This window comes from Helianthus annuus, chromosome 3 (genome assembly GCF_002127325.2).
Source record: "Helianthus annuus cultivar XRQ/B chromosome 3, HanXRQr2.0-SUNRISE, whole genome shotgun sequence".
NCBI lineage: Eukaryota > Viridiplantae > Streptophyta > Magnoliopsida > Asterales > Asteraceae > Helianthus > Helianthus annuus.
In genome coordinates, this window is record NC_035435.2 from 155,609,946 (window position 1) to 155,634,808 (window position 24,863).

The following is a 24,863-nucleotide window of genomic DNA, read 5'->3' on the forward strand; positions in this document are numbered from 1 at the left end:
CTCAGAGGCAAGTAGAATTTCACATTGACTTAGTTTCCAGGCGCCGCGCCTGTGGCTAAGGCACCTTACAGACTTGCTCCGTCTGAGATGCAGGAACTGTCGACACAACTTCAGGAGTTGTTAGACAAGGGATTTATCCGACCAAGCTTCTCGCCTTGGGGAGCTCCGGTCCTGTTTGTCAAGAAGAAGGACGGTAGTTTTCGTATGTGCATCGACTACCGGGAATTGAACAAGTTGACGATCAAGAATAGATACCCTCAGCCAAGGATTGATGATCTGTTTGATCAACTGCAAGGTTCAAGCTTTTATTCAAAGATCGATCTTTGATCTGGATACCATCAGTTAAGGATACAAGAGGAGAGTATCCCGAAGACAGCCTTCAGAACTCGATATGGACACTACGAGTTTCTAGTCATGCCGTTTGGGTTGACAAACGCACGTGCAGTGTTCATGGATTTGATGAATAGAGTTTGCAAGCCGTATTTGGATAAGTTCGTGATAGTGTTCATCGATGATATCTTGATTTATTCAAAGACGAAGGCCGAGCGCGAACAGCATTTAAGAGCCATTTTGGAATTGCTGAAGAAGGAACAGCTGTATGCCAAGTTCTCTAAGTGCGAGTTTTGGCTACGAGAAGTCCAGTTCCTTGGACACGTGGTGAATGGAGATGGAATTCATGTTGATCCCACAAAGATCGAAGCGATCAAGAATTGGGAAACGCCAAAGACGCCAACCGAGATTCGGCAATTCTTAGGTTTGGCTGGTTATTACCGAAGATTCATTGAGAATTTTTCAAAAATTGCTCAGCCATTGACGCTCCTCACGCAGAAAGATAAGAAGTTTGATTGGGGAATCAAACAGGAAGAAGCGTTCCAGATATTAAAAGATAAGCTCTGCAATGCACCAATCTTAGCACTACCGGAAGGTACGGAAGATTTTGTGGTATACTGCGACGCTTCGCGTCAAGGATTGGGTTGCGTGTTGATGCAACGCCAAAAGGTTATTGCTTATGCGTCACGACAGCTAAAAGTGCATGAAAAGAACTATACCACACATGACTTGGAGCTTGGCACAGTAGTTTTTGCTTTAAAGATCTGGAGACACTACCTTTATGGTACGGAGTGTACAATTTTCACAGATCACAAGAGCCTACAACATATATTCAACCAGAAGGAGTTGAATATGAGACAAAGACGATGGGTTGAGTTGCTGAACGATTACGACTGTGAGATAAAGTATCATCCAGGGAAGGCGAATGTGGTCGCCGATGCCCTAAGTCGAAAAGAGAGGATCAAGCCCATAAGGGTTAGGGCTTTAGAAATGATAATCCAGACCGATCTTTCCTTGCGCATTCGTGCCGCGCAGAAAGAAGCTCTCAAGGAAGAGAACCTTGAAGAAGAATATCTCCGTGGGATGGAGAAGCTATTGGTACCAAACGAGGAAGGAACGTTATGTTTTGAGAAAAGGATTTGGGTTCCTTTGTTTGGAGGTTTAAGGAAGGTTATTTTCGATGAAGCTCACAAATCTCGGTACTCTATCCACCCTGGAGCGGATAAGATGTACCAGGACCTTAAAGATTACTACTGGTGGCCTAGGATGAAAGGCGATGTTGCTGTTTATGTGAGCAAATGTTTAACATGCGCTAAAGTGAAAGCGGAATACCAGAAGCCTTCAGGACTTCTGCAACAACTAGAGATTCCCAAGTGGAAATGGGAACAAATCTCCATGGATTTTATTACGAAGTTGCCAAGAACGCCAAAAGGCCATGACACTATTTGGGTAATAGTGGATCGATTAACGAAGTCAGCACACTTCTTACCTATCAGAGAGAAGGATAATACGAGCAAGTTGGCCGAAATTTACATGAGAGAAATTGTTACACGCCATGGAGTACCTCTCTCAATCATCTCTGATAGAGACGGAAGGTTCGTCTCAAGGATTTGGCAATCCTTCCAGGAAGCTTTTGGCTCGCAATTGAATATGAGCACCGCGTTTCACCCGCAGACCGACGGGCAAAGCGAACAGACGATACAGACTTTGGAAGACATGCTGAGAGCGTGTGTTATGGATTTGGGTGGTAGCTGGGATAAGCATTTGCCTTTGTGCGAATTTTCATACAACAACAACTACCACGCCAGTATTGGTGTCGCGCCATTCAAAGCTTTATATGGCCGCAAGTGCAGATCACCGCTTTGTTGGTCTGACGCAGGTGATAGACAGTTGGTTGGTCCTGATGTGGTCCAGGAAACCACAGACAAGATTGCACAGATCCGAGATCGCATCAGTACGGCTCGTGACCGTCAGAAAGCCTACGCGGATCGAAAAAGGAAGCCTCTGGAATTTGAGGTAGGAGATATGGTTTTGTTGAAGGTATCACCCTGGAAGGGTGTGGCACGCTTCGGGAAGCGTGGGAAGTTGAATCCGCGGTATATTGGCCCGTTCAGAATTCTGGAAAGAATTGGGTCCATAGCATACAAGTTGGATCTACCTGCCGAACTGAATGGTGTTCACGATACGTTCCACGTATCAAATTTAAGGAAGAGTCCAACGCAAGATACCGTTGTCATACCTACCGACGAAATTCATGTTGACGACACGCTCCACTTCGTTGAAGAACCTGTTGAGGTTACGGATTGGAAAGTGAACAAGACCCGCCGGAGCAGTGTCAAGCTCGTCAAGGTTCGTTGGAATGCCAGACATGGTCCTGAATACACCTGGGAACGTGAGGACCGGATGAAAGAGAAATACCCCCACTTATTTCCCAAGAACCCTGCGACTAGAAACAGAACTTAAAATTTTTCGGGACGAAATTTTTTTAACGGGGGGAGAATGTGACAACCCTCACTAAACCAGGTATCCGTACGACTTGATTAATGACTAATTACTGCTTAATTACTGTGCTTACTTGAAATTAAAGATCTGCTACTTGATTTCTGATACATGCATATTCCTGTATCATACTTTACATACCGTCACTACATTATTTACATGCTGAACCTTAGTGACAAACATGATGCACAAAAGCACAGTAGCACTATAAACGGATAACCTATTGAACATGCTGATAAAGCCAGCATCAGGCAGACACTGCCTCTAAGGCCTGTATGAGCCAGAAAGATTTTACTACACCCATAGTGAGTGTAGGGACACAAGGGTTGTAGAACTGCGTCTCTAGGAATAAGATACAATGACAGGATGTGCCTAGGACATACACTGAGCACAAAACTCAGCACTTTAATTAACAATTCAGCTTTTAGCTAACTAATAAAGTGCCAAAACGTGAGAAAAATATTACTAGACACTTTCCAAAGTGTCGGGAATAAGTTGTGTCACTAAAATGGTATTAACGACACTTAAAAGCTTTGTTAAGCGCTTTAACGGATTACTATCCAACCGAACAACCGGACTATACCCAGAACATGAAAATATTGCCATTAACATTATTGGTCTTTTTCTAAGCCAGTTAGGGTCTCTGAATACCCTAACACCCGCCATAAAGCACAACGCACAACTAACCGGGTTAACCCCTAACTTAACTAACATATCTAACTATTAACCTAACTATTAGTTGAAAATCAACCAAACTACCCCCCCCCCCACTAACCGTCCCCAACTAGAGGGGACACACTTTGTACAATTATGATTATTTAATTCATGGATGTTTAATATCCTTGTGACATAAGATCCTTTGGATCTTAACTTCCACTTGCCTATAAGTAACACCATTTGCACAAGATTACTTACATTCCATTTTACCACACAAACTACTCTCTCTCTTGCTCTACATCTCGGCCGAACACCCCCTTATATATCCAACCATTTTCGATTTTGTTCATCACATTTCAAGCTCATATAAGTGTCAAGGATCACGTATAAGGAGTCTTGGTGCACTCAGAGTTCAAAGGACCTCATTCTCTTGCTTTTATCCACCCTATTTGCGTCTAGATTCTTCCCTAGCCTCGAGCTAGTGGTATGTTGCTTAAATCACACTCTTGAACTAATTTAAAGTGGTTAATATGATATGCAACGGTTAAAACTCGTGATCTTACAAGTTGATGCATTAAAGTTTACTAAAAATGCAAGTAAAGATGGTTAAAAGCTCATATGATGTGTAAATGTTGTAGTAATTGAATTGTGTGATTATTTGGACCCGATCTATGTTGTGGTAGCTCGGATCATCATTTAACCCGGGTTGGTCATGATCATGGATCATGACATAAGGTTGTTTTGAATGAAGCAAGGGTTAAAGGGTGAAACTCTACCACACACGAATCATGAACTTGTATAAAAGTGATTTTACTTACAAAATAGTGTTTAAAACTAGCAGATCTACGTATCTACAAGTGGTATTTTCAAAGGACCGAGTGTCAAGGAAATTATGTTTTATAAAGACGGATTTTACGTTAACTAGAATGATTTTTAGAACACACAAGTATGTAAGCACTTGTGTAGCACAAAAGTTTCGACAAAATAACAATTTTTGCAAAATTTACAAGAAGATGTAAAGACGGGATTTCTTTAAAAGCAAGGTTTTTACGAGATCGGATTGCTTTATAAAGATCCGCTAAAAGTAATAAGATTTACTTCGTATTTTTGGAGTAAATCACAAGTTCATGAAATCTTGGCGATTTACATATATATTAACTAGTTTGTTGTGTTGGACGTTGTTTTGACTTAATAAGAAAATTGTTGAATTGATTTGTAAAAGAAAATGATACGCTTGAAAGCGTGGCCACCTCCAGTTACAATGGAAACTCTGGCGAAATTTTTCCAAAAACCTAACACTTAGAATTATTTTCACTATAAGTGTTAGAAATACTTTTCGACATGTTTTCAAAATATAAGTTTCGCCACGACTTTATTTACAAAATATCGGAGGTGGGATTTCACAAAATAAAACTTAGTAAATATATATTTAATATATATATTTTTTCATAAATCACTTGATGCGTGTTTATGATTATTTTGTGAAAATACATAAATATTATTTTTAGAGTAAAAATAATATTTTCGAACGTTAACGAATCCAAAATAATACGAACGCTTTCACGATAAATATATAAGTTACACCGGTAATTATTATTACCACTCGATCGTTAAAACGTAACTTACGCACTTTACGGAAATATTTATGAACACGTATTTTTGTTAAAGTATTATTTTGGGAAAATGATGTGAAATAAAAATGTAATATTTTTGAGAAAAATATTTATATTTTGGAATTGGAAATAAATATATATTAAGTGAGACTTAATAATATATTTCGTACGCACATGTATTAAATCCCCCATCCTTGGGAAGGAAAAATCACTACCAAGTATTTACCAAATGTAAACATGAAATAGTTGTCTAACTATTTCCCAAAAACCTAAACCTTAAAGCTAAGGCACGACCATCCGTCTAATAGAGTTAGCACATGTAGGTCGTTGCACAGCTGCTTGACTTAGAGTATTTCTTGGTAGAGACGCACCGCTGTGAGTTCATGTCCCCCTTTTCTCTTAACTGTTTTCAGTTTTCTAAACTGCGGGGGTGAAATACATGTTACTTTGATTTCGAATACTTTATACATGGTATGGTTAGCGTAAGGAGGGTTACTATTTAGATCATGTGAATGGGTAGGCGGAAACTTGAGGTCATTAATCCTCAGGGTAGGACCGAGGGGCAGGAGCGATAGATCTATTTGGGTGTAGCGAGCCCAGTCCCAGGCCCAACATAACGGACCTCGGGATGACTTTGTACCCGGCGCATAAATCTGCTAGGTTTGAGCGTTCCTACTTGCATTTCACACATATCAATGGCCTTGCAAACCATTGGTGATCTCTTTTTCCTTATTTGCTACATATCAGAATTTTTATACAAACAAAGGTTTATTTGCTCACTTACACATGAACTCGCTCAACATTATTGTTGATTTTCAACTTACATGTATTTCAGGGAATTAAAGGATCTGGCACGGTATGGCATGTTTTCCCGCTGCACTAGTACGAGGTCATCCGGGTTTAGGGAATGTGACTCTTTCCTGGACAAGTCACAGTCCTTAAACTGTGTTTGTGTTATGTTGATGTTTGTGTTTGTTGAACAATGTGTATGTTTTAGGGTGTGTTCCCGTTGATACAATGTTATTGTACTTGGTTTTTAAAACTAAATTAAATGGATGATCTTGCATGGTTTTTATTCATATAGCTTTGTTATGGTTAAGCTATGATATTAAGAAGTCACACCAAATTAACCACGCTTCCGCAAAGCCAGGGTGTGACAAAACACCCTAATAGAGTGGGATTGATTGAGGAATATATAACTCAAACACCCTAATAGTGTTTGAACCATTGCCAGTGATTGAGTGCAAAATGAGGAGTGGAGTGGGGACTTGACATGGCATGATATTATTAGCTAGACGGTAACTCAAACACCCTAAAGTGATTGAATGATACCTTCCACCCTTAACGAAATTGGGTATTGGGCTCATTAAAGATTTAAACCTAATGACAATGGACTAATAACTAATCTAAACCATAAAAATAGTTTTGTAAGTGGGCCGATGTTGGTGTTTGTATGAGTATACTCTATTAATTTATTTATTTTTTACAGTTACATATCGGATTTTTTTTAAATAATGTGCCCTTCGAAGTATCGGGCCTTGGCCGGTTGTCTTCCCCGCCCACCCTAAGGCCGGCCATGGGACAACTAATATAAGAGCATCCATGATGCGCTCAAAATCCCAAGTCCGGATCTAGTCATCAAAATTGCGGACGAGAGTGAAAGTTTTCACACGGTTTGAAATTGAAGTCTGAAATAATTGTACAAAAATCCAGACTTCATTTCAGACAAGGTGGTGGGACCCCACTCACACACACATATACATACGTTTACATGTATATTTAGACCATGTTTGGCTTAGCTTTTTAAAACAACTTATAACTTTTTGGAAAGAGTAAACTGCCAATTTAGTCCATGAGGTTTGGTTACTTTTGCCACTTTAGTCCAAAACTCAAACCTTTTGCATCTGGGTCCCTGTGGTTTCAGTTTTATCGCCATTTTGGTCCAAAAATGAAATCAGGTCATACTTGTCTTATAAAATTCTGCAATTTTGTCATTTTTCTCAGGGGCAAATCAGGTCATATTTGTCTTATAAAATATGGTATTTATTTATAAAAAAGAAATGAACATTTTGCCCCTGCGAAAAATGACAAAATAACATGATTTTATAAGACAAATATGACCTGATTTCATTTTTGGACCAAAATGGCAATAAAACTGAAACCACAGGGACCCAGATGCAAAAAGTTCGAGTTTTGGACTAAAGTGGCAAAATTGACCAGACCACAGGGACCAAAATGGCAGTTTACTCTTTTGGAAAAGTTAATAAGCCACAATGGAATGACTTGTTGACTTTTCCACTCACATAATAGATTTCATGTCAAACACTTTTTAACTTTCAAAAAGTTAATAAGCTAATAAGTCACTAAAATAAGCAATCTCAAATACCCCTTAATATTTTTAATGGGATTTGTAGAGATTTGTATATTGTGGGAAAATGCCATTAACTTACATTAACCCAAATAACTAACTAATAATAACTTTGTTATTTATTCCCTTTACAATAAGTCACCAAACTAACACAGTTTATGCTAACATTTTTAAAACTTGGAATAAATACAATATTAAATAAAGATATATAATAAAAATCAGATTTTTTTATCTATATTCATCACGCGAAAAATCTGCTCTTACAAATCAAGGCAATTTTTTACGATCCGTTTTTCACTGATGTTACACTAAATACTTTTCATTATATGTTATTTTCAATACAAGACCATTGGGTATACTCTCACACCCACTCATTACACATAGGTATCTTTAACACCCACATCGCCCATAATTTCGTCCACGCTCCTCTAAGAAATGGTTCCCCCTCCGTTAACGCTCCACAAAATAAGTATTAAATTGATTGTGTGTTTAAAGGGACATACCAAAGTTTCTTTCACGCTTGTTACATGTTAACACAAGCGGGCTTTTAATACCCTTAACGTCTTGTGAGGGGTGGTGTTTAACGCCGGTAACAATTCCATGTCATCGTTAACGTCTAAGGCGTTATAGTGTAGTTTGTAACCGAATATTATAAACCTATCTAACTTTTTACTTTTTTTATAGTTGGAACCCCACACACTATTAACGGTGACCAAATGACGTTATAAAGGTAGTAAGGGCACAACCCACAATACCCAAATCAAAACAACTAATGATTGTATACCACCTTATTAATTTTAATCAAAACTACCAAAAGTAAATAGGGTAGTGTTCCAAAACACCCCATTTATCGGTAAGTCATCTCATACCTTGAAATTCCCACAATCACAAGTACTAGAAACTAAGCATATAAACGAATCGAATGTTCATGAACTGTTCAATGAAAAGTTCATGTTTATGTTGGTTTGTTTAAATAAACAAACAAACATGAACATAAATCCTCGATAGGTTTAATGGTTCCCTCGCACCGCGCAAGTCCTAAATCCTTGTTTATAAGTCCATAGGGTGTGGCATCGTGCCACCTCGCCGCCTCATCTTTTATAGCGCCCCAGGGCGCCAACCGCCATACCACCGCCGTTAAGAGGGGGCGCTAAAGGCTCTCCACCAAGGTGCTAACATGCGTTTTTTTGGCTTGATCGAGGCATTTGGTCAAGATAAGGGGGCACTATGGCATTGAGGGGACTTTAAACCATTACATGCAAGTTAAAGGAAGAGGCTTTAAAGCCCCCTATGTGGCGTGACGTTAAGGTGACACTTATATAATGTGATAAAGCCCCTCATGGCTTTATACTAGGGGTGTGCATGAGTCGGTTTTGACCAAAAACCATAACCATAACCGCAATGTCGGTTATCGGATAACCATAACCATAACCGATCGGTTATGGTGGTTATGGTTATTTGGTTTTGATAGTTATAGTGGGTCGGTTATGGGTGGTTAACCATGTATTTAGCTTAGCTAAAAATATCTTATTATTTAACATGGAATAAAATTTTTATTGTATATTTGTATATATTAGTATATTACATAGTATTACAGAATACATATAATCTATAATGTTAATACCAATTATTATCGAATATTCAAATAAAGTGATATGATACATTCCACAAATTCAAATAAACATTCAAACAAAACTACAAAATGATATTAAAAACCCATAAGTACTAAAAATCTTCAGTAAAAAACATTAAATATTAAAAATATGGTGAAAAGTCCTAAATCCTACAAAGAATTATTACATGTCGGTTCGGTTATGATGGGTATGGAAAAAATAATAACCATAACCGACCCGCTTCTTTCGATTTTCAAAAAAAATCATTAACTGACCCACCGGTTTTTTATTTGATTCGATTTCTTAGTTCGATTTTATCAGTTAATTCAGTTTTTTGCACACCCCTACTTTATACCACACTCTCCAGCCTAATTGTTTTTCCTTTTACATCAAGTAAAAACTAAAGTCATTCTTCTCTTTTTTTCTTTCTTTTTTCTTTTTTTTTTTTAGTAAAGAAACGAGTAGTTAAGTTATTTTGGCAGACCCGTTAAGATGCCCTAAAACCCACAAACACAAACACGCCTCCTGCTTATCTATCACCCAGTCACAAAACCCTAACAAAACCCACCGGCTGCTGCTGCTTATCATCCATCATCAATGGCGCTCAAGAACCAAAAGGACAGCCAATCAAACAAGAGAAAGACAGTTACAGGCGCAACCAAAGGCGGCGATAAGAAGAAACTCAAAACCTCATCATCAAACGACCAACAAAACAAGCCTTTTAAGAAAAAGTTCGACTCCGGTAAACCCAAATTCGATAAACCAGATGCATCCAATAATGTGCCCAAAACGAAGCGTGAACTTCGTATACAAGCCAAGGTTTGTTCCATTTTTATCTCTTTAACTTTCACATCAAAATTCATTGCCTTGTTATTGGTATTGAACATTAGCTTGTGTTTAACTTTCATTGGCACCTGTTTTATTTATATCATCAGTTGACAATAAGCCATGTTTGACTTTTAGATGTCCAAGTTGTAGCCTTGATTCATATTCATTCAATATTCATTAAAATGCAACAAATTTCATTTCAGTTTGACAAAAAGGTAGTATCTTTGATATGAAAATTTGAAGTTTTGAACTGTGTGTTATTGGCTAATTAATTCTTGTTGCTAGATTTTTTAGTTTTATTTGGAGTTAGGTTACTATCTTTAATTGTGATGTAAGTATTATAAAACATGGTAAATTTTACATTTTTAATGAGAATGTTGTAATTTACATTGCTGCAGGAACTTGCTGAAGCTAGGAAGAAAAAGAGGAAGCCGCATTACACGCTTGAGCAAGTGCGTACTTTCTTTATTATATACACACACACTGATCAGGGCTTATTATAAAGGGGAATTGGCCTGTAATAATCCCAACTAGAAGTCATTGGCCATTGACAGTCCCACCTTTGAATATTCCCCCCCACCAGTCCCACCTTTCACCTATTTTTCTTACAGCAGTCCCCCGTTAAAAAACACTTAATGGAGTTAAGGTTCTTTCCAAATTAAAACAATTTTTTAGGGCTTTTGATCAGAACAATGATACAAGTCCATTGATGTAAAACTTACCTCGAAATGGTGCTCCAAATGACTTGATTTTTGTTAATTGGAAATTTAAACACCCGAATTGAAGCGTCGTTTTCATCGTTTGGAGCACCGTTTCGAGGTAGTTTTACATCAATGGACTCGTTTCGTCGTTCTGATCAAAATCCGTAAAAAACTGTTTGTAATTTGGAAAAAAACATAACTCCGTTAAGTTTTTTTAACAGGGGACCGGTGTAGGAAAAATAGGTGAACGGTGGGACTGGTGGGGGGATATTTAAAGGTGGGACTGTCAATGGCCAAAGACTTCTAGTTGGGATTATTACAGGTCAATTCCCCTATTATAAATATATTATATGATTAGGATTTTTGTTTTAATACTTGTTTTATTTTTTAACATAGGAGCTTGCTTCACTATGGGAAAAGATGAGACGCCGTAATATTGCTAAGGAAGATAGGTCCAAGTATGTACACGATTGCATGCTTTACACCTCACTTTGTTTAAGTATCTTCCGGAAATTTTACTAATAAGTTTATTGTTTTTTTGAATATTTTTGTTTAGGTTGGTGAGTGAGGCTTTAACGAAGATGAAGGGTAAAATTCCCGAAATTGCAGGCTCTCATGTTTCTTGTCGTGTACTACAGGTGATTGTTAAAAGCTATTTTTGTGTTTTTTTTTGGTAAGATAGAAACTTACACGGTTTTGTTTTCTTTTGCTTTAGACATGCGCTAAATATTGTACGCCAGATGAAAGGAATGCTGTTTATGAGGAGCTTAAGCCACACTTTCTTACCCTTGCTTGCAACACTTATGCAGTGCATCTCATTACAAAGCTGTTGGATAATGGTTTGTAGTAGAATTTATAAGATGTCTGTGACCACAGTATTTACTAGTAGAGGTGGCAATTGGGCTGGTCAGGCGGGTTGGGCCCACTATGAAAGAATTTAAAAAAAGTATTTTTAATCTAATATGATTAATAAACAATGCAGTTGTCTTGTATTCATAAGAAAACACACCATGCACAAATTTTTCCTGTTAAAGCTATTTGACCCGTTTTTTATTTGACCCATTTGACTTGTTAGAGGTTAAACCATAGTTGTTAAAAGCCATCGCCTCTTGCGTCTAGGCCCAATTTTCAGGCGAGGCGAGGCAATTGCGCTTTAATTCTCCAGGTGATGGTTCAGGCGTACATTCCGGCGAGATTCCTTGATTCCTGAGAGCTTCCGGCCAAATTCTCTAAATTCCAACAAGATTCTAGCCAGATTTCTACTTTTATTCAAGGAAAACTACTTTATAACACTAATACACTAATATTTTGGTACTAATTAGATGATATAAAGGGTTACATAATAGACTTTCTTTATTTTGTTTGAAGAACAGTATTCTTTTTTCTAATACATAATATATTTTTAAATGTTTTTCATTATGCGCTTTATTTTTCTCAGGCCCTCGCTTTTTTTGTGCTTTGCGCCTAGGCCCCAGGCGAGGCCTGTGTGCTTTGAGTGCGCCTAGTGCTTTTAATAACTATGGGTATAACATAACCAATTGCCACCTGTACAATTGGTTTGATCACATTTCTGTTAGATGAAAAAAGGATCTGTGACTTATTATCATATGTCTTTATCACTATTACAGCCACAAAGGAACAACTGGCAAGTTTTATTTCTTCGCTTCGTGGGCATGTTGCTTCTCTTTTACGACATATGGTTGGTTCAGTTGGTATGTTGCTTATTAAATGATCTCGTAGCTCACTAGTTTGTAGTTTATTTAGTGATATTTTACGCCCCCTCTTTACTAAAGCAGATAAGTTTTTTTTCATTGACAATATTATTAAGTTTTATATATATATTTTTTTTACTTTTTTGTAGTTGTTGAACATGCTTATCAACTGGGAAATGCCTCTCAAAAACAATCTCTTCTTATGGAATTATACTCTACCGAGCTTCAGTTATTCAAGGATCTAGCTTTAGTGAAAGAAAAGAGGTGAATACGCCTCTTCAAATGTTTTAACTTATCGTTCTAAAATTCTTAAGTGCGAAACTTGTTATATTATTTTTTTGAGTTGCAAATTCATGTTCTATGCTCATCTTATAATTTAAACAAACTCTTTATGCTTACAATAGGTTAGTGGATATAATTTCGAAGCTGAATTTGCAAAAATCAGCAGTAGTGAGACATATGTCTGCTGTGGTTCAACCAATTATGGAGAAAGGGATAGTGGATCACTCTATTTTACACAAGGTGCTTGTGGAGTACTTCACGATTGCCGACAAGGTATCTTTACCCGTTTTCTGTTTAACTAGTTACCATAGTTATCGATAGCGCTTATGGCGGCCACTATAGCGAATAGCGTGGCGTGGCGGCCATATGTGATATGTCGCTACAAGGTACATATCGACCTTGTATCGACGATATAGCGACTTCCGACGTGAAATTCGGGGACAAAATCCGGCGACGGTGTTGGTTTCAGCCGGAAACCAGGAAGAAGGGGGAAGAAGAAGACCAGCAGCTGCGTATCTGCGTCTACAAAATCCGGCGACGGCGTTGCCTTCAGCCGGAAACCAGGAAGAAGGGGGAAGAAGAAGACCAGCGGCAGCGTATATGCGTTTTTAGTCTTTTAGGGTTTTTATAAGTTTAGGTTTTTAAACATTTAACCCCTCTATCTTTCATTAGTTTACATTCATTCCCTATAAATTGTAACTTTTTACTTATAAGGGGAAAGATAGTTTGTCTATTTAAACATTTAACCTCCTCTATCTTCAGAAGTTTACATTTGGTCCTTAAACTTTTTAATTTATACATAAAAATACAAAATTAACATTATAAAATACATATACATATATATATATATATATATAATGTGGATAGCTATTTTTTATTTTTTAATTTATCTACTACCTTATCGCTAAACATGAATTAGCGGGCGCTATTTCATCGCTATCGCTACGTAGCATATAGGTTGTCTATTGCTATTGACCGCGCTATCGATAACTATGCTAGTTACTACCAACATTTCAGTTATTATTTTTTATTTAATCTGCTTCATTACCCGTTTTCTTATCCAAATGTACGTATAGTCTTCTGCTGCAGAAGTTATTCAACATTTGTCAAGCGCACTTCTTGTGCGGATGATTCACACAAAAGATGGATCCAAGATTGGGATTCTTTGCATCAAGCATGGCAGTGCACAGGTTTGATACAACCTTTACATGATCATCAAATCATTTCTAAGTTTTTGATCATTTATGTTACTCTTTTTTTTTTGTCTTGATTAATCTCAGTTGTAAAATCTTGTGCTTTTTTGCAGGAACGAAAGAAAATTATAAAAGGAATGAAGGGTCATGTCAGTAAGATAGCTTTAGATAGATTTGGTAGTATGGTAAGAACGATTTTCTTAAACCCTGTTATTGCCATATAACTTGAAGATGATAGACTAGCAAAGAAAGTGAATACTGTTTAATCTCGTTTTATGTTTTTTAGGTGCTCACGTGTATCCTCTCTGTTGTTGATGACACACAGTTAGTTAAAAAGGTTGGTTACCTCTTATCCTTAAGCTTTTACGTAGTCATGAAATGTCCCGTTAATTATTAAAATTATGATTATCTTACAGATCATCATTCGCGAACTACAACCAGTACTAAAGGAACTAATTTTTGATAAGGTTCTTCCCTTCTGGCCTTGAGTGTGATGGAATTTTATATTTGAATTTATTATTATTTCTCGAAACTTAAAATGAGATTAAAACTATAATAATTATTTTAATGTGATTCAGAATGCAAGACGCCCTTTATTACAACTTCTTCATCCAAATTGTTCACGTTATCTCAGTCCAGATGATTTGTCTTTATTAGATTCGTCAATACCTTCTTTACTAACAAAGGTGAGTTTCATACCATGCATATAATTTCGAAGAAAATGAAGTGATTCTGCTGGCATGTAGTTTTACAAGTCTTTTATTTTCTCATCAGGGTGGCTCAGAACCAGAATCGGAGACCAAATCGTCAGAGGCCAAGGATGATGATGTGGACATGAGTGATGCAGAAGAGAATGTAAAATCAGTAGCCGGTGGGAAAAAAGATCCCACTCTAAGAAGAAAAGAGCTGTTGGTTGATAGTGGACTTGCTGAGGTTTGTGTACCTTTTAAATCGGTTTTTATGTCTAATACGTGCAAGAATTAAAAGAACGGGAACGAGTTTCGAGGCGTTTTCCCTTCGCCTCACGAGGCGTAAGCCTGAGGCGAAACGAGGCGTAAGGCCGAGGCGGTATTAATAAATAAATATAAAAATTATAAATATTATAAAAATAATAATACTAACTAATTTCATCATCAGATTCATCAAAATCATCAAAAACACACTTAAAAAGGACATGAAATGCTTGAAATTGACACAAAAAGTCAAAAACATCAAAAACAACTATCAAAATCCCCTGAGGCGCAGCTTTCTTAGCGTCTCAGCCCCTCTTGAGGCACATATACATTAAAAACACCATGAGGCGCGCCTCAGACTCGTTTTTTGGCTGTTTTGCCTCGAGGCGCGCCTTGAGGCGCACGCCTCAAACGTTTTTTAAAACCATGAATACGTGTTAGATATTTCTGTAAAAGAATATATTGTGACAGTGATGATTTAACTCTTCAAATGAAATTGTTTGGTAGGTATGTATTGCATCAAGAACGTAAAATTTCGGTGACTTTCATGTTTCAACACTTACGAGCCATTTTAACCGTCTTTTCTTTAGTTTTTTTTTATATAACCGTTGCAATTGCCTCGTGAGAAATAAAACATAACTTGACTTTTTTACAGTTGCATGAACTGAATTTGGCACATGCTTCTACACGTGTATGCATATAAATAATGCTTATTTTTATATTTGTTTATACAGAGTCTCATTGATGCATGCTGTGAGAGTTCTGAGGAGTTACTAAAATCAAATCATGGAAAAGAGGTCTTGTTTGAGGTGATGATATTTTTCACAGTTAATTATTTTTTATTTATTTATTATTTTTGCATGTCTATGTTTGAGAGACTTGCTTGCACATTATACTTGATTGCACTTATGTGATCTGAACCAGAGGTGGAAAAATTGGTGGGTCATAAATGGGAGTTTTTGGTATGGATCGAAATGGATTGTCCTGGGTAAATATAAACACTTTTTTTTTGTTTAGAAATCACATGCTTTTTATATATATCTAGTCTGTATGTATTGTTACGAAGTCCAATTGTTTTATTATTAATCCATCTTTTATAAAATGATTTAGAATGTTTCATGGGTAAAAAATCTACTTTGCGTGAATTTTTACTTATTCAATGCTTGTTTGACCTATTTTTATGTTTTTTAATTAAATCTTTTTACGCATCTAGCATGTTAAAGCATACTACGAGTTGAGTCATTGACCCATTTATGGTTAGATTTGGAAGTGCCATCTCTACTCAATATTTTACAAATCCATTTGGTTTTATAAAAGGGCGCCTGAGGCGCAGGGGTCTTTGTTTCAGTCTACATAAGGCGTGAGTTTTACCCGAAGCGCAAGTGAGGGCACGTTTCTTGGCAAAAAATGACCTTGAGGCGCACCCTCATTTACATGCCATATATTTTGTGCAGCAAGAGGCTGTACAACATGCTTTTCAGGTTGTACAAGTAGGTAATTTATTTATCAAACCATATATTTTATATATAAAGCTTGTTTGTATCTAAATATTATATAAATGATTCTAGAAACTTATAGGAGATATATAAATAATTTATATAGTAATTTGTGCCTTGCGTACGAAAAGCGAGCACTTTTGCGTCATTGTTTTAGACCTTGTCGCCTCGGTGCGCTTCTCGCTCTCTAAAACTGAGAACCCAACCATGTAATGTGTCTCAATATCTTATGTTTATTATATCGTCAACCGGTTCTTTGCTTCCGTTTGTGTTGGGCTCATAGTCTCTTTGTTTCTAATATTTTAAATCTGATTGCTTTAAGCGGTTTCAAATGTAGGTTGCGACAGGGGGTGCAGATAAGCTTCTCCACCCACATTTGGACGAAAAGTTGGATTCTTTACATGAATCTATAGCATCTGAGGTATCAGCTCCTAAATCCGAAGGGCAAGAACATCTTCTAGAGAACTTCCATTCAAGCCGGACAATAAGAAAACTTATACTCGATTGCCCTTCTTTCGCTTCCACTTTGTGGGAAAATACTTTTAAAGGGAATTGCAAGACGTGGGCCCAAGGTCACAGGTAACTTATACTACTAACCTTAACTTGTTATTAGTTATTTTAATCAAAACAATACATACAATACGGTTTGATATTTATAGAATTTACACCTATACTAACCTTAACTTGTTTGTTAAATCTTGTAAAACTGTGTTGCAGTGCGAAAGTTGTTAGCGCATACATGGAAACCTCGGATCCTAAGGTGCTTAAACTGGCAAAGAAAGAGTTGAAGCCGTTATTAGATCAAGGTTTACTTAAATTACCCGACAAGAGTCAACCAAAGAAAGAAGAGTAAACAACCGAGCGTGATGAGCCCAGAATTTAGTTGGGGTTAAGTATTTTGATCTGAAATGCGTGCAATTGTGCATTACCGAACGAGTAGAACACATTAGAACGTTGCGGCTTAAATTAGTAATCATTGTGTTTTTTTGCTACAATTTGCAAGTCAAATTTTGTGTCTTATATGCTAACTTATTCGGGATAAGCATTATAGTCTTTTCGTTGGTTCTTTTTAGTGGCAAAACCTTGCTTATATTCTCTTCCAAACGGAAAGAAAATATTTTTTAAATATTATATATGGGGTGAAATATCGAAATCGTTTAATTCTTTATAAATAGTTCATATTTCTCTTTCTTTTTGCTTTTTTTAATAAACATATTGGTAAGTTATGCATATAAAAAGGTCATCAAACTATCGTTACATACACACTTGGATAATAAAAAAATCAAACTACTTTGTTCTTTTTTTTTTGAATTTCAAGAGGTTACTGATGAAACACTGGTTAACACCGAAGGTTAACTAGCTGGGTTGTCTCTTATGTGGGTTCAATCTCCTTCTCTACTTGCCTAAGACAGGGGTCCTGCGAAACAGCAACACTGTTAGCTCGTTAAGAGGAGAATATGGGGGTTTCCCTCTTAACCGGGCTCCGGCATGAGAATAAGTATTGCTCTGAGGAGAAAATAGTGTGTGTTGTAGGTGAAATGTAAGGAGGACCGAATGAATTACCTGAATGATGAAGGGTCCGATTTATAGCCGGAGGGTGAAGGAGGGAGGAGAGACCTTGCCAACTGCTATTGGGTGCCAGCTGTCCGACCAAGGAGAATATCCTCTTGGTCTCCTCTGTTGTGGTCAGGATAGTGGTACACGTGACGCGCCGTTATTTGTCCATTCAAGAGAATTCGTACTGTAGCTGTCGGTCTGCCCCCAGGTTGTGTCGCAGGTCTACATGGCGTCCGATTAATGGTGACACGTGTTGTCCTTTTTGTCTGGAGGAGCATCTTTGGTGCCACCTTGACGTCTTCCAGAAGCTTCTAAAAGCTTCTGGATTTGTTTGCTGATATAGGCGCCATGTAGGACGAGGAAAGTGGTGTGCTCCTTGCCATGTGTACATGGAATTGGAACGATACCTCTTCAGACTTCAGTTACATTTAGGAGGTGTTTGTTTTTTCTTCAAACATCTTCAAGAGGGCTGATGTCTGCAGGCGCGCAGACGTTACCCTTGAAGACTGTTTGTTTTTTTTTCTTTAAACAGATCTAAACTCAGCTTTTTTCATCTTAAAAAATAAGCTATGGACCCCTTACTTAAAACATCTTCACACCTCCCTCTTCTCCTCCCTCAAACATCAGCCCCTCCCACCGCCGCTCCTCCTCCTTCTCCGACCTCCCTCTTCTCCTCCGGCGACCCACCTCCTCCTCCGGCGACCTCCCTCTTCTCCTCCGGCGACCTACCCCTTCTCCGACCTCCCCCCTCCTCCGGCGACCTACCTCCTTCTCCGGCGACCTCCATCCTCCTCCGATGACCAGCTCTTTCTCCGACCTCCCTCTTTTCCTCCGCTGGATCGAAGCGGAATGTGAATGTTTCGTCATTTTTGATGTGTTTCAGACCGGTATCAACTTATAAAAACAAACAGTCTTATATTTTCAGCTTGCAGATCTTCAGACCACATCTTCAGTTGCAGACATAAAAACAGATGAAATCAGCTTGCAGACAATTTATGTCTGCAAAAACAAACAGCACCTTAGTCATGTATGCTCTATTATTTTATATTTAAATTTATTAGAAAATGAATTTTTATTTTCATCTGTGTATTATTGTATGTGAATTTGACATAGGCGAATGTTTTGTGTTTTTGCATGCCTTAAAAGACTATTTTTATTTTTTAATTTAAACATGTATCAAATCATGTCTTATATAATTTGTTACCAGTTATATCTAGTTTTTATGTGGATAAGTGATACATTTTCTTGAAAAAAAGATAAGCTTCTAAATGATTGATTGCTTTTTAGAGGTAAAGTGACATTATTTTGTTTGTTACAAAGAGGGTATGTCCCATTCATGTCTAATTAGTTGTCAAGGGTACATCTTGGGAGCTTCCTTGACACAGTTATCTATAAACTACAAATTATCAATCATGCTACTAAACTAACTTGTAATGGGGCCAGAAATTACTATTACTAATGATATATAAAATTGAAATTGTATTTTTTGTTAAATTGTTACATGTTATAATTCTTACGATTTTAAATTTCTATAGTATAATTAACATGCATTCATATTTTCAGTGCGATTGAAAACACCTAACCTAAATGCTAATTGAAACAATGCCTGGTCCCTAACATATTAAACCAGTGATCAATGTGCATGATTGGTGCCAAGACGATCTTGATCGATACATAACCAAACATAAATGCTTATAAAGTGATCGATCATTACCAATTCATGAAGAACGATACCCACGGTGTTGAAAAACTAAAAACGAAAAGAATAACAATTTATAAAACTAAAAAGTTAATTACATTTCGAAAATGGTTTCTAAAAGGACGTATTTAAATTCATAAAGGAAATTATAACTCAAATTAATATTTATAAATATCGGTCACAACGTTTGGACCGACTCATTAACAATATATAAAAACAAATCATGAAAAGATAAAGTGTTGATTAAAAAAGAAAGAATCATATCCAGATCAACGTTTCATTGTTGCAATGTCCCTTTCTATTAAATACGATCATTATACTTTGTATGTATGCCTACAGAATGTTGACTTAGGTGCTGTTGTTTTTTCCATCAAAAGCTATCTGGCCTTTTATGCATGCGTCGCGTAAACCATACATAGACTTTTGGGTCTGAAATCTGTTTGTTTTCTTGAAGACCTTTCATTAAAAAGGTCTATACGTCATCTTTTTTGTGCAGATGTGGGACAAGCTCTTCTTACCTCTTCTTCTCTTTTCTACCAGAATTTGCAGACCGTTACAAATGTCATAACTCAATGTATGAATTGAGTTACGATCTGAAATTTTTAGTGTAAGTACTTCCAGGAGGTATCGAAAATCTCCAACTGGAATTTCATAAAAAGAACAAACGAGAATTTTTAAATGATATTTGGCGTAAACTGTTATCAGAAAGTTATAAATCAGACATAAGTGTAAATAATTATTTTTAGTGATTTTCCTGTAAAGATTTAGGTCATGAGAAAAATACACTAATATCTGGGGAATGAATAACATGTGTTAAAATATCGTAATTTTCTGAGTTCGTTTAGTATTTTAATTAAATTCCCAAAAACTGCCTAAAATCTGACATGAAACTGCATTGAGCTGAAAGTGTTTGTGAACGTTTTAAATATGCTTATATGTTTCAACAAAGTGTTATATGTTATTTGTCACACCCCAACCAATGGCGGAAACATCGGGATGAGACGAAGTGTGAAGATTGCTCGAGACATCATAACGCTATTTGTGACAATATTTAATAAACCGGTTTCATTTCATAAGTAAATTGTCAACAATACAAGAAATACAAATAACAACAAGTTCAAAGGAAATACATAACAACATAATCAAAATTAATACAACATATTAAACCTAAACGTCTATATGTGTATCTAGGCGTCAACGCTACTTCTTTTCATAGCATCATCATCCTCAACCTGTAACATGTTTAAAATAAAGTTCAATGCAAAAGCAAAGGCGAGTATACAAGTTTGGTACATACATAGCATAAGATAAAAGTGTGAACAATTCCTCATAGCAAGCATGCGATTCAAGATAAACATTAAATATGGCATGTGTCTAACATATCAAACCAAGAAAACGCAACTTGCTCATGACATAACCAAAGTTTCAGTAGAGGCGGGTCGTTAATCCTATAGCGCTACATATGTCACGGTTTGGCTCGTACGAAGTTAATGATAAGTTCAACACATAAGAATCACTCAAATTTAAAGTATCAAGCCATCACATATACAAGCATGTTATAGGAATGTTCATGTGTTTAGACAAAAGTTCATGTGTAAGTTTCAATAGGTAAACATGTTACACCCCAAAAGTGGTAAAAGTAAAAAGGGGAAAAATGCGAGTATACTCACAAATTTGCATATGCTTTCCGATTATCCAATGTGACGAAGTTGATGAGGTTAGAAGGTTGAATATGTTCGATTTGGAGTTTAAGAGGTGTTTACATATGGTTTAGGGATTTGGAGCTTAAGGTCATAAAAATAACTTATGAAAGTAATCATCTTGCACACATAGCACATGTTCTTGACACTATTGAAACTCGAAGAGTTTGTATGTTTTCATGGATTAAAGTCCATTAGAATCGTAACATGTGTATGGTCATAAGTGATGTAACATATTCTTGACAAGTAACTATTAAGTTATCATCAAGTCTAGCTACTTAGATTTATATAAATTATATATATAACATATGAATATTCTATAAAGATTACAAGTCCTATAGATCAAGCATGAGGTAGGAGGTTAAAGTCTCCATTTAGGTACCTCTTTGGGTCATATAATTCATACATGAGGTAGGAAGAATCAAGTCTTCCATTTAGGTACCTCTATTGTTCACCACTACACTTGTTGTTAGAAACAATAAGGAGGGTCATGAACTTACAAGAAAGTAAATCTAATCAAACAAGTTATAAAAATGTTCAAATGAAGGAGTGGAACTTAGTTTGGAAAGCCAAGGCTTCCATTTGTTCATACTTCACAAGGCACAAGTTCATCATACGGAAGATGATGACTTGTGCTTGTTTTCATCATCCGATTGTCAAGTAAAAACATAAAATAAGTGGGTGTTTGAACCCAAAACTTTGATGGAAATCCCCTAAACACAAACCCACAACCATAGGCTAAGTTGTGAGTTTGGTGGGAACAAGATTCCATCAAGTTTTCTATCAAAACATGAAGATTTAAAAAGAAAAAAAATGAGCAGAATTTAAAGTGAACTTTGGACCTCAAAAATGGTGAGGTTTCACCTTAGTTTGCCCAAGCAAACTTGTGAAAACCTTCCTATAAGTTATCCAAGTCTTAAGAATAAAGAAACAAGAAGAAAATTGAAGTAGAAGTGAGTTAGAACTCACTTTGAATGACTCAAACTTTCTGCTCAAAGCTGAATATTTTTGAGTGATTAGAGAGTGATTGTGGAGTGTTTAGAAGGTTTGTAAAGTGAAAAGGAGGCTGGATATAAGTTGGTATTTATAGGAAAGGATTAGGGTTTAAGTTGGTTGCAATTAATAGGATTAGTTGGGTGTTAAACAATAAAAAAAAAAAACAATTGTTGCTATCTTTTTTTTTTAGACCTGCGAGCAGAAGGCTTTTTCAGCCATTAAATAACCCCCTTTTTTTTTATGTGACATTATAGTTTTAGGTTTTATATTAAGTTAGACATAAAACTAACTTTACTAAATCAAGTGTAATAATATGAGGTGAGTGGAAGGTTATTTAAAAAAAAACACAACAACTAATCACGGAGGAAGGCTGAAATTCGCAGATTCTGCCATGTTCCATTTCTTTTTTTTTTATTGATATTTAATTGACGTATAATATAGTTGTGACATAAGGTAGTGTTATGTAATTAAAACAACCAATCAAGAATATATATTGTGAACTTGGATGTGTTTTAAAACAATTCAATTACATCAGCCCCTAAGTTGCGATTGGACTGATGTACGTCCACTTTTATTTATTTATTTTTTTTTGTGCTTGAACTAAAAGAATAACTAAGGTGTAGACATGGATTTAAATTGAAGGGATGTGGGTCACGACAATGTTTTACTATATATATTTTTTTATAAACTATAGTGTTTATTATTAATATATAATATGAATATAGTTTATATATATTAGTGTTTAATCTATATATAAGACATGAATTAAGTGGATAAGTTTGTATAAAAAGGCATAGGTTGTGTATTTGTGAACGTATAATCGAGTGGTTGCACGTATAGGATATCTAGATTGACGTATTGGTCATAAGTTACGGATGTAAGTTTCCAAAAAAGGTGCATGAATAATCTTTCTAATTAAAGTAAGTTTCAAAACGCGAGTCGTTACAGTCTCCCCTTCTTTAGAAAATTTCGTCCCGAAATTTATTCACGAGGAAGACTTTGGAAAAAGTATTTTGGCTTAAAAGAATTATTGGCTAAAATTGAGATTTTGAAGTTTGAGACGTGTTGAAAAGGTATAATTTTTTTTTAGGAACGAAAGGATAGTTTTTTTTTTAAGAAAAAAAAAACGTTTGACTAAGATGGTTGAGGCATTAATCATAAGTAAAATGTACATGTGTGTGTATAGGCAAAGTAACCTTAAACAAGTTTGAATAACTCGAAGGAGAAGTATTTTGAAATATGTTACCTAAGGAAAAAAAGTTTCCGTATAAAACGGTTTGTGTTCTGATGAAAAGTGGGGTAGTTTATAGGGGAAGTTTTAAGGATAGTATAAAAAAAATCACACTTTCGTAAATATTGTTTATTGAGAGGAACGAAAAGGTTTGGTAATTTGAATAAAGCGTTAAAGGTATACTAAGTACATTTACACAAGAATAAAGAATAAGAAGACGGTTTTAAATGTAATGAGATAAGTTAGAATTTGAATGTTTAAACAAGCTTGATTGTGAACGGGGTTCGTATGAGAGAAAGGATAATGAAGAATAATAGGAGTATGGGGCGAACGATTGACTCTAAATAAATGCAAGTATATGAATGATATAAGTATTAGATAGACGAAAGTAGCATGTTAAAGATGAAGTCTCGTCTTGGATAATCGGATATAATACGTTTGTGAGTTGTTTAAAGTTTATATTAGGTCAAAAGGTCTGCAAAACACTGAATTTCTCATGGCACGTTTTAAGAACGTTTGGTAACATGGTGAAAACACTTATATATAGGATGTACCAGCGGCGTATCCACCATGTTTTGACCATGTTACGTTCATTTCGTGTTCGGTGTCATGTTACGTTCCGTGTCTTACCATACACAGTAGTACACCCTATGGTTTTTCATGAGCCAATCACTATAATCCCGTGTGCACCCGCGATTATCTTGATCGTCGCATGATCCGCATAGCTTGTACTAGTTGTGTATGAATCGGGGTATACATAAAAAGTTTAGAATGTGTACGTACAAGAATATGGTATATAAGCAAGTCCATGTTTAAGTATGTGTGGGACCCACGCAAGCGAATCCCTCAGGTTACGCTCGCGTATAGGTACGAATGTATGAATCATGAGTATAAGCAAAATTATGAGCATAAGTTTAAGTATGAATATGCATGTAAGTATGAGTAAAAAAAAACATAAATCTTATGAGTAATATGAGTATAAATATAAGCATAAAAGGTATGATTATAAGTATGAAGCGTATGAGTATAAGTGTAGGCACGATTAATAAGGCTACGTATATAGTGTATGTTGAAGTATAACGAATTCAGCCATATACAATGCTTGAGAATTTGAAAATGTAAACCGAATGATGTAAGCGAACTCGCCGCAAGGTGATGATTAAAACATGTTATATGATTTACATGTATGGTTGTTTGAGTTTATCGAATCAAAATAGATTGAGTTGATGGGGAAGGTAGAGTATAGTTTGTATAGGTAAGGGAACATAAAGTACCCATTGGTCAAGCATAATGTATTTTGTAATGAATGGAATGCCACTTTTGTTCCAAAATAGTTTACGTACACCGAAGATGATCGGTCCCATGAAGTCTTCTTGCCCACGTGGTTTGTAAATTGGTGTAGGAAAAGGCTTTCGATAAAAAGTAAGTCCGTTTC

General features: G+C 36.2%; 1 protein-coding gene across 1 annotated transcript; it reads left to right on the plus strand.

Annotated features, from left to right (window-relative positions):
* The first annotated feature begins 9,496 nt into the window (after positions 1-9,496).
* LOC110930401 (pumilio homolog 24) lies at positions 9,497-17,326 on the plus strand. Its single transcript, XM_035987626.1, has 17 exons — positions 9,497-9,899; positions 10,307-10,360; positions 11,006-11,067; positions 11,166-11,247; positions 11,325-11,448; positions 12,238-12,321; positions 12,471-12,585; positions 12,726-12,876; positions 13,680-13,793; positions 13,910-13,981; positions 14,083-14,133; positions 14,213-14,263; positions 14,375-14,482; positions 14,571-14,729; positions 15,484-15,558; positions 16,583-16,824; positions 16,963-17,326. The coding sequence occupies exons 1-17, from the start codon at positions 9,678-9,680 to the stop codon at positions 17,096-17,098; spliced, it is 1,902 nt and encodes a 633-aa protein (XP_035843519.1). The 5' UTR covers positions 9,497-9,677; the 3' UTR covers positions 17,099-17,326.
* The last annotated feature ends 7,537 nt before the right edge of the window (positions 17,327-24,863 follow it).